The sequence below is a fragment of the Calypte anna genome, chromosome 1, assembly GCF_003957555.1.
Source record: "Calypte anna isolate BGI_N300 chromosome 1, bCalAnn1_v1.p, whole genome shotgun sequence".
NCBI classification, from domain to species: Eukaryota; Metazoa; Chordata; class Aves; order Apodiformes; family Trochilidae; genus Calypte; species Calypte anna.
In genome coordinates, this window is record NC_044244.1 from 38,434,921 (window position 1) to 38,453,119 (window position 18,199).

At 42.9% G+C, this 18,199-nt stretch overlaps 1 protein-coding gene across 3 annotated transcripts in view; it reads right to left on the reverse strand.

The window, feature by feature from the left end:
* ETV6 (ETS variant transcription factor 6) overlaps positions 1-18,199 on the reverse strand; it is a 134,334-nt gene that overhangs the window by 75,321 nt on the left and 40,814 nt on the right. Inside the window, exon 2 of one of the 3 annotated variants that reach the window (XM_030467980.1) lies at positions 12,210-12,339. The exons of 1 other annotated variant lie outside the window; for it this stretch is intronic. In XM_030467980.1, the coding sequence (XP_030323840.1) occupies positions 12,210-12,339 (130 nt within the window). Of the gene's footprint in view, positions 1-12,209; positions 12,340-18,199 lie in introns of those variants that run through there. One more of the 3 variants, XM_030467988.1, reaches the window with a different exon arrangement.

Genomic DNA, 18,199 nt, shown 5'->3' on the forward strand with positions numbered 1-18,199 from the left:
CTCACCATCACTGCTACCTCTGCTGTCACTCCCAGTCCCTCCGTTTGCTTTTTACTCTGCATGACTTTAAAACTGAGAGAGGGTGTAAAAACTGTGAGGACTGTGAATGTTCCAGCTCTTACAGACAGAGTGCCATTCCTTGTTCCTATATTACTGAGATCCAAGGCTTCAACTCCTGCACCAGACTTTTAACTCCTTCTGCACCACTACCCCACACCATACATTGCATCCCTGGGAGCAATACAAAGTGGAAGTAGAAAATGACTCCTCTGATTTGGCTGTGCTCACTTTCAGCAAATGAAAGCCACCAAGCAAGCTGCAGAGCAGTGATGAAACAAGCCTCGTGTATTTAATTTTTCATTTGTTTTAATTTAACATTTGTCACCACCGCCTATTAGTATTTAAAGAGCAGTGAGAAAAAAAAATACCTCTAATAAAAAAAACCAAGGTGCCTTCAACAATTACACACCCAGCAACACAGTAATGACTATCCAGAGTAATGCAGCTGAAAGCCCAGAAGGAAATAAGACTACTAAGGAAGTTTCCAAGGAAGCAAGATACAAAGAAGTATGACACACAGAAAAAAAAAAAAAAAAGAGGGGGGGGAGGGGAACAAAGAAGTATCTGTACAGAGGGGTTTTTCTGACAAAATGCCTTCACTGAGGCACAGGGAGGAAGCGAAAACCAGCAAGAAGGTTCAAAACTGAAGAAATTAGAACAAAAGAGAGAATAGGAAGGAGGAACTTATATACATAAAGGGAGATATCCCCCACCAGGAAATACACGGGGGCCAGTCGAGTGGCAGAACTGAAATGAGTAACTGGTTTGTGGACTGGGAGGGACAAGGGCTACTTCCTTCTGCACTTATCAAGAAGGAGGAAGCAGAGAGGGAGAAATTCTCAGTATTGCAGAAAACCAAAGAGGCACAGTCGTTCCTTCATCTCTCTTCCCCCCAAACACTGGCCAAATAAGTAGAAGCACAGAACAAACATACACATATACTCACACGCACATACACATTATGGACAAAACCATGGCAGCTGCTGTGAGACAGTTCCTATTCCTTTCAGTGGGTCTGCAAGGTCACACTCTTTTCACACTGCAAGCATCTATGAAACTGGCTTGACAAACCATTCCTGGGTGAGCCTCAACATTTCCATGTAGGACTCGCGCAGTTTTACTTCCAGGGGTCAACCCCTAGTTGTGCTTTCTGAACCCTTCTTTGCCACTCCAATTTTTTTGTTGTTAGTGGCCAGGGTGGCAGAACCCTGAGCTCTGGAGCCTGTACGGAGGGAGGGTTTGAGTATCAGAGAATTGCTCTGCTGGCTTGAGTTGATGGAAACGTTCTTTAAAGCTCAGCATCAAAGCATTCACTTTATAAGCTGCGAGCCTTGGTTCTTGTGCCAGCAGCGACTTCTCCCCATAATTAATTAATACCGTATTAATTGTGCATGTTCCACGGGCCTGTTGAGGAGGTGTGGCCAGGCCTGCACACACAGATCAACCCTCCCAGGGCAGCCAAGAGAGGGGCACAGGAAGCAGAAGGTAAAATCCCTTCGGGTGCCCAGGTAGGAAAATGGAATACAAGTGATGCGCTCAGGGGCTCCACAACCAACACAGCAAGAGGGGCTGAGCCCTGCCACGGCCTTTCAGTGGGCAACAAAAGATAAGGGTAAAGAGGGATCTTCCACCAGCTGCACCCCTTGTGCAATCTGTTGGGCTCTGGTCCAGCTGGGAGCACAATCATCGGGCCAAGAGGAGGGGCCCATGGTAGCTGAGTGCCCTTGCGGGTAGGATTTGGCCACAAGTCATGAGATCCTGTGAAATCGCTGCAAGGAGAAGCAGGGGGGAGGAGGAGGAGGGAAACAGAGGAGGAAGAAGGAAACAGAGATTATTCGAACTCCTCTCTGCTGTGCTGAGCCTCAATTCTCCACTGACTCCCAGCACTGAGGAAGTTGGACTCGTGTGTATCAAGGGGCTTTGGCCACCTTGAACAGAGGGAGTCCAGTGTGGCCACCTCACCCTCTTCCCCCAGAACTAAGGAGAGGGCTCATGGAAAGTTGGAGCTCCACAGGTCTAAGACCCCCTCCTGCAAAGCAGACCCACAGGTCCCACTGTAGAACAGAACCCAAGGTCTAACTAAGGTCTAAGTGCTGATCAAGGTGATTCACGAAGCAGACTCATCCTCTATAAAACAATCAAGATAGTGGACACATACATATTTTCAACTGCAATCTGAAAGACAGATACAGCTTGCCTTAAATCTAACCTGCAAAAATATTACTGTACTAACCCTTGCACTAAAGTTAGTAATCTCTAGAATTTTTTGTGTAGGTGAATGATTGCTTTTTGTTTTTTGAAGGTACTATGTATTTAGGGTTTTTAAGGCAACAAAGAAAAACGGGACGGACAAAGGAAAATTCTGGCAAGAGTCCAAAGTGAGAGGCATAAAGTTAACAATATATGGAACAGAACCATAAAAAGGGGGGAGATAAGGCACAAAATTCAGATTTATAAACTAACTGCACAAAATTGTCCCAGCAAATTACTTTTGGAAAAAAGGGGATTTATGTCTAACTATGAATTTGCCTCAGCACAACCACAATAAACATGAAGAAATGCAGTTGCAGATCATGCTACTTATTCTAAGATGACATGGCACCTTAACAAACTATATATAGAAAGAGAAGCACTAAAATACAGGCACATAGCAAAAACATCATGAATTCTGCTTCTAGCAGGTAATACCTTTCCCTCATGAGGAAAGCAAAATGCAATTTATGTTTGCCATATAAGAAGGTGGTTTTTTACAGTGTTGTAAGAAGAATGAGAAGAAATAAAGACATTTAATTTTTAAATAATTAAATGTACAGATACAGATTAAAATCTTAATTTGTGGATCTGGACATCCAATGGGTGCCAAATCTAAAAATTCTTACCATACACTGTCCTTTCCTTCCAACAAAGAAATCTCTCTGCGTTTTTAAAAAATAAGAAGGGAGCTATTTATAGCTGCATTTATTGGAGCTGTTTCCTTATCAGGAAGTATGTTTCTGGGAATTACTGTCTGCCTACATCGGAAATTCTTTCAGGGATACAAAAACCCAAAAAGGAAATTTCCCTTTAAAAATATTCCATGTTTTTTTGCTGCTGGTGGGTTTAAAATAAAATGTCAGTGCTCTGACCAGGTCACAGCCCCTCTGGGAGGTTTGTTCTGCAAACAAGACTTTAAGACACCTGAGGGAAACATTAAAAAAAAAAAAAAAGCTTCTAGAGAACTGAAAGAGGGAGAATGCTGAGAACATATTAATAAGTTAAGAAAATAAACTTTTGCAGGAGGCTGAGATAATGCAATTTCATTACCAGCATCATCGTATTTTCCTCTGAAATGAGCATATTTATAGAGTATAACCTTACCAGAAAGCATTTGTAAAATTTATCATTCTGCAAAGGGCTGACTCACATGGTGCTGAATAGAACTGGTTTGTTCAGACCAGGTCTTCAGGCCAGGTCTCCACTGTGGTCAGTACAGTGGTCAGACCCTCCAGACTGAATTCCTGACACACAGTACACTGATTTCTCTTCCACCTCCAGAGCATGCCCAGTGGTGCTTAAGTCCAAAAGTCAGTGAAACTACATCTCTTCCTTTGAGAAAGGAATATGTGATGCCAAAAGCTCTTATCAGGATACCATCCCTTCTGCATGTCACAGCACCATGACAGGGCAAAGGTCATGAAGGACATGGGTAGAATATTGCCTGCCTGCAGGATAGGTCCAGCCTTTTTGCAGCTCGTGTAATCCAATGCTACAAGTTACTCTGGGATGTCAATAGTGAATTTCCAGCTACAGGAAACTTAGCTTACTCAGTAAGCTCTCAAATAGGAAGATTGGCACTGTCCCCACATCAACCCCCATGACGCTGAGGATTTTGCCACATTCCCTCATCCTACTTCTCCCACTGACTACAGAACATCCCATACTATGACTGTGGACTCTACAGGCAGGAAGATATGTTGGTTAGTTCTTAGAGATGTTAATTTCATTTTAACTTATCATGGTGTAATTTAAGATTTTTTCTGATCTGTATAATTATCTTAGAGCTACTTAACTCTGCTTCCAGTACAGAATGGGCATGTTTTCAGTGGGATACAAAGGTTTATAGTGATTATACTCGAGACAGACCCATGCAGTAAATAAAGCAGGGTGCTTAGGGCTACTTCCAGGGCATGGTTTATATGCGTAAAGACTTCTAAACAAAAATTTGGAGCTAAGCAAATATCCCCTTGACTCTAAAGTCAATCAATGGTTTCTGTTTAATAACTCACATCACCAACCATATATATCTATTAATTGCTCATTAAGAATAACTTGGTTTTGAACAAGGATATTCATGGCTGCATTAATAGCAGCATACTAGTCCTGTGTGAAATGAAGTTTACTTGAGGACCCAGCACGTCCAAGTTTCTTTATTCCATAAAAGACAGACAGCAAACAAGCATCCACAACAGTGGAATGGCACAAGTGCTTCCCTCTCCCAAATATCTTTGGAAAACCATCTTGAGAAGAGGCTCTTGGCTAAGGTGTTGGATTGAGCCTCCAAAAATGGATGGCATCATTTACTCCTCCTGCTCCAGCAGTAAACGGGGAGATGTAAAATGGATGCAAAATCCCCATATAATGGAGATTCTGTCAGCCTGTATATGTAAAATATCACAATGAGTGCCAGCACAGGGAAGAGAAGACTTCCAGCAAAAGGAAATCCAGCCTCTCATAAAGCACAAAATAATTGTTTTCTCTCTCTGTGTTTCTACACACGACCTACACATTAATCTTTGGTACCTTGAACTGCAGCAGGTTTTTCCCCACACACTGCATGCTCCTCTAAACACTGTACAATGGTGTTCTCTTCCAATATTCAGATGCTCAGCTCTGGTTTTTACTAGGGGAGTAGACATGCATGCAATGTTGTTTCCATAGGGTTTTTCTTCCACATTTGTGTGTTGTTGCAAGGCACTCACCAATGGTTTCATATTGTGAAGCTGTTAGTCATGGCTTACTCGCAGTTTCTCTTGTTTTCTTTAATTGTAGAGCTATTTGTGAATACTGGGTTCTTTACATTAATTTTTTTTCTTAAATTAAAAGAAATTTTAAAAAAACCATGGAAGCACTTATAATGCAAATGAAAAATTAATCAGACACATTTGGGATAGAAAGGGGAAAGCAATCTAATTTTAGGTTCACTGATCATGACAGCGTCCCTTTAAAACAAAGCTGAAAATGCTTCCAACCCAGCAATACCATAAATGTCCCGCTGCTTTCCAGGGGAATCCCACATGGGATCGGCTTGAATCCCAGATTAAAGCAACATGGCTTTCTTTCCCCTCTGAACAGAGGAAAGTCTGTGTTTTGAAGATTTAGAACCCTGAAAGTAAAGCCTTCCAGGAGAGTAAAAAACCAGCTTAGTACCCCTGAGACTCCTACCCCGCTGGCTCTCCGTACCCTGAAGCACACGTCTCTAACTCCTCAACCTCACAACTCCTCTGCAAGTTCCCACTGGGGCAGGAAGGATCTGATCCCCCCACTGAGACTGTCAGTGCAGAAAACCACAGTGTTAACACTGTCTGGATAACAAGCAGGTAAAATTTTTAAAAAGGAAAAAAAAAAGAAAAACACACACCACACTTCACTCTACAATTCTCTCTCTCAAGAAGCAGAAACCAGCTCGGAGGACAGGCCCTCTATGACAAGTTTTTTCACACCTAACCTGGGTGGCTCTGGTACAGTCACCCACCGGCAGTAAGGAACTAAGGGGCTCAACTTGGAAGCTGCTTACATCAAGGGTGACACAACCGAGGTGGCCCTGTCTCAACCCGATGCAAACCCCGTGAGACAAAGGACTCAGTTTCCCACTGGTGATGAACAAAGACAGTGCTAGAAAATGTAAAGCAGGATTTTCCTGATCCAAAGGCCACAGCTTTCACAGCTGGATCAGCAAGGAGGTTTCAGGCTTCTCAGTCCAACATATTCAAGATACAGCTCTTTGAAGTAAAACAGTAGCATCTATCCTGTGCACAGTCATGGTGCAAAAGTGAATCTGAAAGTGAGCTTCCCACCCATCCAAACTACCTGTCCATTAGATCACACTCATTTTAGTGGGATCAGGATTAGTCTCAGAGTCATTAATTTGATATTCTGGCCACCTCTGACAGTCCCTTTGTCTTATGCAGCTTTTATTTTATTTTCCCTGTATGTGCGTCAGTCAGTTTTGTTCCACAAAGATTCTTCCAAAGAAAATATTTTTATTGCTTGCTGCTCTAAATGTGGCTTCGGGTGAAAGGCTTTTTTTCCCATCTCACTACATATTTTCAGTTCAATGCATTGAATATTCTAGTAACGAAATAACAATACGCTTAATGCTTCAAAGTGGCTTTCCAGCTGTTCACCAAAATTGTAGAATAATTAACAGGTGCCAAAGGATTAATAAAAGCAGCATAATTAATAGACACTATACAGAAAAAAATGGATCCTTGGCAACCCTGACAATTTTGTTGTTTCCTCCTCCTCCTCCTCCTCCTCTTCATTGTTTTCTGCATTCTTTCAAAAAAAAATAAAGAAAACTGGTGCCTTTAAGACACAAATGATGCAAGAATGTTTGATTAGGAAAAAGAAACTCATAATAAACTGCTTCCAGGTCTGATAAATGCCTTTAGTTTGAAGAACCTAACTGAGAGTCCAACTTTCTGGCCTGTGATGCTACTCCTAGATGCACGTGGTTATACAGAGGGGTTTTTGTACAGTGTAGTACAGATAAGGTCACAAAGATGTTGAACCAACACAAAGCCAGCAGACTGGGCATCACCCAGAGTACTGAATAACAATATGAAACAGGCATGCAGAAGGATTCCTATTCCTCAGTGAAAACTTCCAGGCTTTCTACAATCAAAAACCTAAAATTTCACTTCTGTCCTCCCTTAATGAGGGAATTGGAACAGTCATTACAAGAGATACTGAAATAAAAACTGTGATCCAACTAGCTGTATGTGACCAGGTCTGGATACTCTAAAGTTCATCACAATCAGATGTAGCCTGAACATATCACACACTGGAAAACATAAGACCAGAACCCAAGCCTGCACTGGAAACAAAAAGCACTCAACTTTACGACTAGGTCTTTGGCTTTCCCTACCACCATGACCCCCCAAAAAGTGAGTGCAGACAGCAAGAAAACATTGGAGTCCTGATGCAAAAGTTCTCCCCTGTGAGATGTGATGAAGGTACCCTGACATTCAGAGCCTGTCACTTTACTCTGAATGTCAGTGCAGGCTGTCGGAGGCTCAGAAAAAAGCAAGAGCAAGAAAATCTGGTTGCTGCCAATAATAATTGCTTCACGTGTACAGGGAAGTAAAGAAAAGTATGCACAGTGTGCCTTGCTGTGACAATGGGCTGCAGGCATATGAAGGATGCCAAAACTAAAGAAAGATGACTAATTAGTTCAGTGGAAGAAATAAGCTCCTGTTCATGCTTGTATCAGTAAAAAACACCATGAAATCTTTGCCCACAACTAGACAAAAACACACATGTTCCCAAAGGAAGATGCCCTTCAGAGATATAAATCAGACTGTAAAAACAAACAGAAACAAGCAAGGGGAAATGCTACTGCACAGGGTCAGAGCATTCAATAAGTCCTTTTTCAGCACTGGTATTTCTCTGTCTCTTGTTGAAGAAGTTTTATGTTGAATGATACAAAGAAAATCACAAAGCCTTCAGCACATATTTGCAGTTGCTGTTGTAGAAGACAAACCACCTTATTTTCATCTTGCTTATTACAAAAAAGGAAAAAACTATTTTCTTTCTGATTCAGAGCATATTAATAGACATAGGAACACATTCTCATATCCATCTCTTAAATGCTATATCCTCTCTCCAGTTCCAAGAACGTTTTACTACAAGGTACTGGCCATAGCACAAAATGAGTAACTAATGACACTGCACCAGACAAGACAAAAAGGCTGGTTTTAATTAGAAAGAAGGGAAAAAAAAATTAAAAAGAGAGTACTTTCTCTCCGTGGTAATGTGCAGTAAGTCTCCTCAGAGATAAAGGTTATGCAAATAGTTTCAGGACTTCCACCTACCTCAGAATACTTCATTTTCACAATACTGGGGCAGTCATTATACTAATTTTCACAACTTTTACAGTCATTGCACTCGTTTTTTTCTCATTTTACAGTGGGGAAATAAGATGTCCAAGGTCACAGAAGGCACTGAGGGCAGAGCCTTGTGTGAAAGATGAACTTGCTTCTCTTGAATCCTCAGTAAACATCTCAATTTTCCATGCACTCTCCTGTCTGACGTTAGTGCAGTCTGGTGGAGATCAGACATGCTGCAAAGCTACTACAGCATACAGACTGGGGACAAAGAACAAACTGGAGATCACTGCACTTTCTGACTAGATACCTAAAGCAGAGGAAAGCATATTCTCCAGCTCCCCACTGATAGTTTCTTTACAACGCTCCACATACTCAGTTAGTAGGTAAAAATGAATATCAAGGCAAACAAGTATGTTTAGAGGTATGGGTCAAAAGTCCTTAACAGGGAAGCACAGCATAAGAGAAAGGTATTACCAGAAATTTATTCTCACTCTCCCAGAGCTTTAAGACTGATTGCATTGTACTTTTAAATTACAGGAATAGGGGAGGCTGGAAAGAAAGCAGCTAATTAAAACAAGAAAGGTTGTGTAAGATGGGAAAGGTACCTTTACACCACCCCCAGGAAAAGGGATTTCTCTATATATTTCTAGCCATGTTGACCATAGAGGAGTCCTCCTCTGCTTGCTTGTAGCAAAAAGGGATCTGCATTCTACTCTTCTGAACTTTGCAGGTCTCCCTTTTTTCATCCTCTGTATCAAATCAGCTCAGCATAGCCGAGACCCATTTGCTCACCAAACACTGAGAAATAATTTATTGCGCCAAAGGAAATTGTTCTAATAATTGTCTTGAAACTATCAGCTATTAGCGCCTTCAGAGTGCTCTCAAACATTAGAAACACTGAAATTTATAATAGGAAGGCATAAAACATTGGCTGAATCCACAGAGAGCACTTCATTCTCCATTTGAAACGTTTGTCTCTAGTTCTACCTTTGCTTGGACTAACCACTGCTTTCAGCTGCACCGTAGCACAGCTCTTGAACCTGTAAGCTGGCAGAAATGAAGATGCACCAGTGAGGGCTGAACTCTGCCTGTATCTCAGTAAATGCCATCAGAATCTCACAGAAACAAAGAACAAGTGGAGACCTGTCCATCTATCAGCTTTGAACATGGCTGGAGAAATGTGCCAGATCTCCGTGTGGCATTTGAGTGAATTTTGAAGGTTCAGGGAAGTTCTTATGCTCTGCCATAATCAACAAAAGCTATAATAAGGCTGAAACCAAATTAAATCTCAGACCTAAAAAACTCTCAAACTTTGCAAATTTAGACCAAATCTTTGCACGTACCACCACAGTCTGAATTAAAAGTTAGCTACTTCGCCTGACATTTAAGGCAGTTTGGATTCATACACACCTCTAATAAAAAATGAGAAGGGTCCATACAGGAATCACAAAACTCCATGTTAATACCTCTTAAATGTCATGACTCAAGATCCAAAAGGTGTTTAATTATTTCTATACTTGGTATTAGGAGGGCTGCTCCTGGAATATGATCTTCAGTTCTGTTGTCCTCAGTTTAAGAAGGATGTCTGAAGTGGGAAATATTTCTCAGAGATGATACAAACAGAATCTGTAATCTGGAAGCTTTACAGAAAGACTGACATCCTCAAGAACCTCTTCTCCTATCCAGTTTAGCCAAGAAAAGGTTAAGATGTGACTTTATCTAAAAGCACCTATATCAGGAGTAGTCTTTTGACAATATTTAGCAGGAAAGGAGATAATGACATCTAATAGTTGGAAACCGAAGCTTGACTAATTCAAACTATAAATAGGGCACTTAAAAAAATAGCAAATAAGGAGGATAATTAGGCATTGAAAGAACATCTAGAGACCTCATACCCTCCCCATCACTGAAATCTTTAGATGAAGAGCAGAAATCTTTCTGCATAACATGTTGTACCTCAGTTACTAGTTCTAAACACAGGACTAAAAGAGTGAAGTTCTGCGACTCAGGTTAGACCAGAGATTGTTTTAGGAATTCATTATGGTCCCTTCTGGCCTAATTATGAATCTACACACTTTAAACAGGGGCTCTAAAAGGGTTTAGGTCAGCTGGCTGGTGACAGCGTTGGGGTCAATACTGACTGCACACTGAGCTACAAAATACTATACTGCCATATACTACAACTAGTAAGGTCATGTAAATGTGCTTCGTGTTGTTTATGACCCAAGACATTAATAATTTCACAAAGTCTTCCACAAAGTCAGTAGTCTGTGTTTTTACATTACAACCAGTCAGACTGGTGTAGAAATACTAGTGGCAAAGAAGCTTCCTTGTAAGTTTAGAAACGTGCCAATCAAAAGAAAAGAAAACCCAAAACAGAAATCAAGGTGAAAGGTTGGATCACACCTAAAAACACTGGTTCAGAAGTTTTCACTGAGTGGAAGCCTTGTAAGCTTCACACTAGCCAGCCTGCTGGCTAGCTGATGGGAAGGAAGAAGGTAGTAAACTCAGTGCTCCACCCCTTTCAGTATCAAGAGTCTCTGCTTTCCTGCCTTGTGCATCTGTCAGATCCAGTGGGAAAGGCAGTAAATAACTGGAAAGCTAGCTGTGAGGAGGACAGTGGCTCCCACAGGAGTAAATAGTACCAACTAATGCAGTGCTGGGGGTGGGTGGGGAGACCTAAAAGATTAGAAAACACATTGGGGAAGGTAACTACTAGAGAAGAACTGCTTCTGCATTGGTTTCTCAGTGTCTTAAGTTTTGGGCAACGCACAGCAATGCCCTGTAAGCGTGGCAGCAAGTCCTCCCTGGGCTGAAGAATCTCAGGAGAGCAGCCACACACATGGACAAGAAGGGCCTGGGAGCTCAGGGATACACAGGCAGGTAACCAGAGAAAACTGCAGTGCCAGCTCCCACTCCAGTCAGAAAGCACAGGAAAGGTACACCTGAGCTACATGACAGCACAGGCAGCAGACAGCAAGAGGCAGAAGCAGGCAAAAACAGGGCCATGAAGAATGCAATGTGGGCAAGGAGTGGCCCTGGGGCAGTGCAACTCAGTGGCCAAGGGAGCAAGCACGGGATTACAGAAACACTGGGAGCAGTTTGTATCCAGAAAAGGAGCATTCCTGGAAGACAGCTGAGGACAGCACTGAGAATGTTTTGTGACAAACATGAACTTTTCTTTCCCTCCCTCTGAAATCCCAAACCCATTTGTTAGATGGCAACAAAGAAGTTATGTTTGCTCCTGACCCCGTGTCTTGTTGTCACTCAAGTACCCCAGGAATGTAACACCTGACAAAAGTTGACTTAAAACCTCTCAATTTACATCAGAACTGCTTTCCCCCAAAAAAGGAAAATTCCACTCTTCCTTGTCCCCATCCTATCTCATCTCTCACTGGCCAACATCTCTTTGCCTTTCCTGTTCCTCAAACACTAACTCATCTCAGTGAGGAAGTGTCTGGCTCTCACCTTGCCCCCAGCTGTAGTTTTTATTCCAATGTCAGTGATAAGCCCTTCCTCCTTTGCAGCATCCTTTTGTGTACAGCCAAGCTCATTCTTCTTTCCCCACTGCCTCTGCCAGCACACACACTCTGCAGAAGAGAGTCTGGACATGAGGAGCACTCAATACCAAGACCCATAACAACCAGAAAAACAGTATGGCACAAAGGCACTCCACTTGCTACAGCTTGTGAAACTCTGAACTTGGCTTAGAGCACACTGCTGAGCAATTCCTGTGCCATGGAAAGAAACACCACTTCCCATCCAAATAAAGCTTCCACATTTGTGCCTGTCATGAGAAATAAGCCAAATCCTTGACAGGAGGTGCAGGGAATGGAGGGCACTAAGGGGGATCATATACTGGTATTTAAGAATAGTTCCCTTTGGTTAAAAAGAGTATTTAGAAAAATCAAAACAGCTGGAGCTTTAAAAAACAAAACAAAGTCAAAGGCAGAGGGCTTCCCTGCTCTTTTCCATAAACAGAGAGACAGCTTCTCACACACACACACACCCAGCCCCTCCCTCAACCAAGAGAGATTAAGAAGCCTCCACGCTGACACTCACGCAGGTGAGCTGGCTGTCTGATCGCCTCTTCCTCCATCCTGATGGCTCGAGGCACTGGGACATGTAGTGGTGACGAGGGAGTGTAATTCGGTACCGGGCTCACTGGAGGGGTGTACGAAATTCTCTCCTGCTGTAAAAAAGAAAGCAAGGGGGCAGGGGAGAGAGAGAGAGGACAATGTGAACTTTGGAACACAGGTTTGAAATCAAGGCAGGGGAAGGAGAGGGAGGAAGGAGAGGAAGGAGAGGAAGGAGAGGAAGGAGAGGAAGGAGAGGAAGGAGAGGAAGGAGAGGAAGGAGAGGAAGGAGAGGAAGGAGAGGAAGGAGAGGAAGGAGAGGAAGGAGAGGAAGGAGAGGAAGGAGAGGAAGGAGAGGAAGGAGAGGAAGGAAGGAAGGAAGGAAGGAAGGAAGGAAGGAAGGAAGGAAGGAAGGAAGGAAGGAAGGAAGGAAGGAAGGAAGGAAGGAAGGAAGGAAGGAAGGAAGGAAGGAAGGAAGGAAGGAAGGAAGGAAGGAAGACCAGGGAGCCCCTAGCTTCCAGCCAGCCTGCCTGCTTCCAGGCAACGTGCTGGACCATGTCCAGGGGCCCACCAGCTTTCAGGGTGATGGGTTTCAGTCGCAAAAGGTCCGTGAAGTTTCTAAGAGTCCTTTCTGAAGCTTGCAAAGGGAGGAAAGGGAAGTGGCACAGAAGGAGGGAGAGTCCAAGGAGGATACATTGCTGAAAATCTGACAGCAACTCCATGACATATGCAAGAGGACCATTGCAGAATGTGCTAAAACCACTTTATCTTATGCTAAAAAAACCAGTCATGAACTGAGTACTTCTATTAAGTACTTAACACTTTACTCCTTTGTAGCATTTTGAAGACATTAAGCAATTAGTTTTGTCTTTGCTGAAGAAAGCCATACCCTGTCACTAACAACCATTTACCTTTGAGTAAATTAGTACATTCTTGTTTTCTTGCCTGAACTAGTTACTAGCACGTTCTTTGAAGGAGTTTACCTTGCAACCAAGTAAGTAAAGTCAGCATACAGAAAACAGCTACTCAGGGACAGTGAAATAGAGTTAAAGGGCAATATGTGAATGTTGCATTAGTTTCATAATTGTCACTGCTAGGTTTTTACTGCTGACAATGTTTGCCAAGAAATTTAAGACTGAAATTTCATCTGATCTGATGGGAAAATTCTTCCATATTCTGAACGTGTACTCCAGTCACAGCACAAATTATAGCCCTTTGTAAATACACATAGCCACAACTTTACAGGAACATAAATCATTATCATATGATTTCCTGGAAGGCAAGGCATGTTGCTCCCCCAAAGTGTGCTGCTGACATTTAATGATGCAATGCAAGCAGCATGGATTTACATCCAGATAGATATAGAAACAAAGGGAACTGCCTTAATTTCGAAGCATTTGCAGGAGAGTACATGTGCAGCTCCCCACCCTGACCCCAATCTCTGGCAAATGGAAAAGACAAACTTGGTGCTGAAGCAAGAGAAAGTAATTACTTTCATTATGAAACACAGCATTATCACAGCCATGCAGTAGGGGACCTAGACTGAGGGTGACAGAGGCACCAGCAGAACATAACCATCAGGAAGGTGAAGGAGAGGTTTGTACAAGGTGAGTAAATAACAATGTACCAAAGCAGAAAATTCTTCAGGTAGACTGTGTGCCACATCCAAAAAGAAATGGGGCATGGAGCACCCAGCAAGTCTTAGATCTCTCAGCCACCACTTCAAAGCAATCCTAGCTCATTCTAGCACAAGGTGCTGCAATCAGCTTGCTGCTCATGAGCTCATGCAGAACCAGAAGCTTTTCTAGGAGTCCTGCCACCATACCAGCCACCACTGCTGACAGGCATGGCAAAGACTGATGGTATGTGGAGAAAAAATGACCCATTTCAACACTAACTATTCTAGATTTAGACCAAGTGGGAGGACAGACATGTTTCAGTCCACCACTACTATGTTGTTATTTCTGCAAGTACAGCCTCTGTGATTTTCTGCTTGGTACTTCTGAACCAGAAATTGTTAAGCCTTATAAACAAGTCTCTCACAAAGTCCTTTAACACCCTACTGTGTCCACTCAGTTTCTATCCAACACTGTGTCCAGGAAACAGCAATGCATTAGCTGAAATTAATTTAGTTTTCTTTAGTTAATAAACAGGGATGTCCTTCGCGACATAGTGAAAGACGCACCACTTGTGGAGCTAGAAAACATTCTTCTGCTTTCAACTTCTGCAGCTCCTCCCCTGACTCAAAGGAGCTGACTCTACACTTCACATTCCCACACCAAGCAGCTCTCTGTGCCCATCCTGGATTCTCTCTGCCATCTGCACCTTCTCACCACGGTGCATGTACCAGCAATTCGCAACAAGACCAGCCACTTCCTAGCACTTCCTGCTGCGATCCACAGCTCAGATAATCGAACCACACTGCAGCTGCTTGTTGTGTTTATTGAACAAGATATTTATAAAAAGAAGAACGTGTCTGAAACGTAGCCACATCGATGCCTGCCTCTGCAAATAGGCACTAGAGAATAGATGGGAGACCTAAAGTCCTTTTTTTCCCTCCCAAAGAACACGGGATGAAGTCGAACCTCAGGCAAGGTTTCATGCTCACCGAAATCCTGCATCACCACTGCAAAGACAAAGGCTCAGTGGTTTCCATGAGCCAACAGCAGGAGAAATGTGCAAATAGAAAATGAAATTAAATCCAGAACCCTGTGCACCTTCCTCAACACCCAGAAAGGGCTGTATCAAACGTAGACACTACGTTTCCAGTACCTGCTGCCTTTCTGTCATTGCTGATCTCCCTCCTAACAGCATACAGTGACCTGATTTATACCAAGACAGCCTCGTTGATATTTACTATCACAAACCAATACATTTGCTTGTTTTCTAGTATTCACAAAAACAGGACAAGAAATAAGTTGTGGAAATGAAGTTACTTTTTCCACACACCTTGTATGTCCACAGTATGTGCAAACTGGTAATATTCACAGAACACATTTTACAAGGCACAAAGGGGAGGTAACTACCCGAATTTTATTACTGCCTTTGAAATGCCCTCTCTTACCAATTCTGCATTTTTTTCCAGCACCTTTAACCCAAATATCAAAGCAATTTACAGACATTAGGTAAGTCTTTCTCTTTTTATTAGACACATGGACAGCCTGAATTACAGAAAGAGCAAAGCTCAAATGAGCTCAGTAATTTCAGAGTTAAGCTGTCTTGAAAAAGGACAGCGTGTGCCTCTCAAGGGCAACAAAAGTGCATCCTGAAAGAGCAGCTCTTGTAACTGTCCTGGCCACATTTCCAAAAGGTGTGGAATGGTAATGTCACAAGGAGGTCAAGGAACTGAGCTTGTGGAAAAAAGAGCTTCATCTCTGTTTGCAGGGTGAGTCAGTTAAGATGGCTGGAAGCACAACTGCAAACATCAGTCCAGTTCTGCAACCAACCATAGCTCCGTGCTTCAGCCACATGCAGCTCCTGGGGCCTTCACAAACACATGAATGAACAAGGTCACACTTGCTCCTCTGGGCTTTTGAAGGCTTTTCAGTCACACCTCCAGGAGGTACCTGTTGTACTGGCACCACTGAGAGCAGATTTACTTTACTCTTCACAACGTCAGAATTGCCTAGGGCTTCTCTCTATGGGATCCATCACACCAAAACATGGTTGGTATCTCATGCTTCTAAGGTTATGCAACCAGATACTCTGCTAGTAGAAATATTTCTGAAGCAGTTTCCTAATCAATCAGTTTAATATTCCCCTTTATGTGAAGGCCAAGAATAGATGGTTCAATGGTAGGCATGTTCAAGCAACAGCCTGGGAGGAAGGACAGGTAGAGCTGGTAGCAGAACCAGTGTGAAACTTGTGTGTACTTGAGCAAAGAACCTTGCTGTTTAGTCTACTTGTAGAAGACAATAAATCAATACACATTTGGTGTGTACTTTGAGATTACTGGTGATGAGTGCTAGAGAAGAGCTTTGCATTACACTACATGCCAGATTTGCTACCTGACAGGAGACATTTAAACCTGCAAGTGACCAAATGCTCAGCCCCAAATAACTGCCATCCACAAAAAACTTCAAAATAGCAGCTCCCTTGTGCTTTACCAGTAGCCACCAGGAGGTAGACCAAAGAGCTGGCATACTGCTTGCTGTCATCATTTTTTAAAGGCTTCTTTGGCTCACAGTGAGTCAGGAAAGCTTCACCATGAAATTTCACCTTGATGACAGTAACTGAAGAGATGCATTAAGCCAACCTTTGTAGACACCCTCCTTAGGCCTGTGAGTGGCTGGTGCTTCAAATGTGCCACCTGGGCAACCAGCCAGGTCTGCTTAGACTGGGGAATACTTTCACCTGCCCCAGAGAGACTCTCAGCAGCAGAGACAGACTGAAAGACAAGAATCAAGATGAACTATGGTATTACTATCTAGTTGGAGCACACACAACAGCTGACTAAGACTCCTGAAGTCACCAAAGCACACACTTGACTTCAGTTTGAAAAACTGGGGTAGATCCTTTATAGAAAAAAAATCTACCTGAACAGTTAGAAAATTCTGTCAGGAGCACAAATAATTCACATCATTAAGATAATAATAATTTTAAAGTGGCAAAATAGCAAAGTTATATTTCTAGTATATATAGTGTACATATATTGACCTTTTTAAAAAAGTCAAACAGTTGAGGATGAGTGAGGTTGCAAATAAAAATAGCTTTACACTCCAAAGCAGGAGCCTTCTCCAGCTTCCACTCTGACACACTTTTTTTTTCCTTTTCCAGCTCCAGTCACATGTCAGGCACAAAGGACATAAATGCTTTCAGAGAAATCAAAATAAAATGTATGAGAAAGCATGCAAAGCAAGGCCCAATGACATGACTATTTCAGTAGCTGGACAGGATGGCATACAAAAATTACTTTTTTTTTTTTTTTTATTGATAAAGCAAAGAAACACATTGCCTGTGCTGCAGTTTTTAGGAAACCAGAATGGCCAACATGGTCTGCTAAACATAAAAGGCACCTGCCTCTTATCACTGTGTAAAAACCTCCTCCTGTATGGCCTGTAATGAAACTACACAGGGCAAAGTTAACCAAGAGTGAAAACTGACGTGCACTTGCCCAGTGGGCTGCTGGTGTACAGGTTCCACTCCGTGCCTATCTGGTTGCATTTGAAGTCCATCTTTGCTTCTTCAAAGGGTCTGGGCTTTCCCTGCCCCCAGAGAAGCAGGAGGAGTTACCACAAAGTAGAGGAGACAGCAATTTGTGCTGCTTTAAGTATTGGGAAGCCAACACTCAGCGGCAAAAAAGGAGAAAGAAAGTTCCCCATCCTGTCCTCACAGCCCCCCCAACCCTCCCTTGCTTACTCACAAGACAGTGCTAGTGGGATTCTGCTTTAAGGGAAGCTTCCGCTTCCCTGGGTATCATCCTATCACCCTGCTCCAACTCCTAACCTGTAGGATGTGTGCTCAGATGTTCTGCTGCCCTCTTTGTTTTTGGAGGAAGTCCTAAGCTTAAAAGCCCCTGAGTAACATGCCCTTGCCTTGTGCAAATCCAGGTTTGAAACCTATGGTTGTGGCACTCAGGACTGTGACAAGTGGTGTTTTGGACACAACGTGCTATACCCCCAATCAAGAAGGATGTTCAGTTCTGAAAGGACAAGGGACCAGGGCTGCTATCTTTTTCAGTAAGGACACTGAAGGAAGGAAAGTGGAAAGCCAAGCGAAGGGACTTGGAGCAAGCTAGGAGGAGTCTGCTTTTCCTACTGTGGATCCTCCTAGTAGTGACCTTGGGAATGGCAGAGAGGAAAAATGCCCCTAGAGAAAAGGGTTGAGGGTGAATGAGGCATTTGCAGGAAGGACTCAGAAGGTCCAGCATGTCTGGGCAGTCAGCAGGGCAATGCCAGTAAACCAGCCCCAGAGTAGCACAGGGAATGACAGGAGTTTCAAGTAAGTTAATCATTAGGGAAGCAAGTGGGGGGAAGA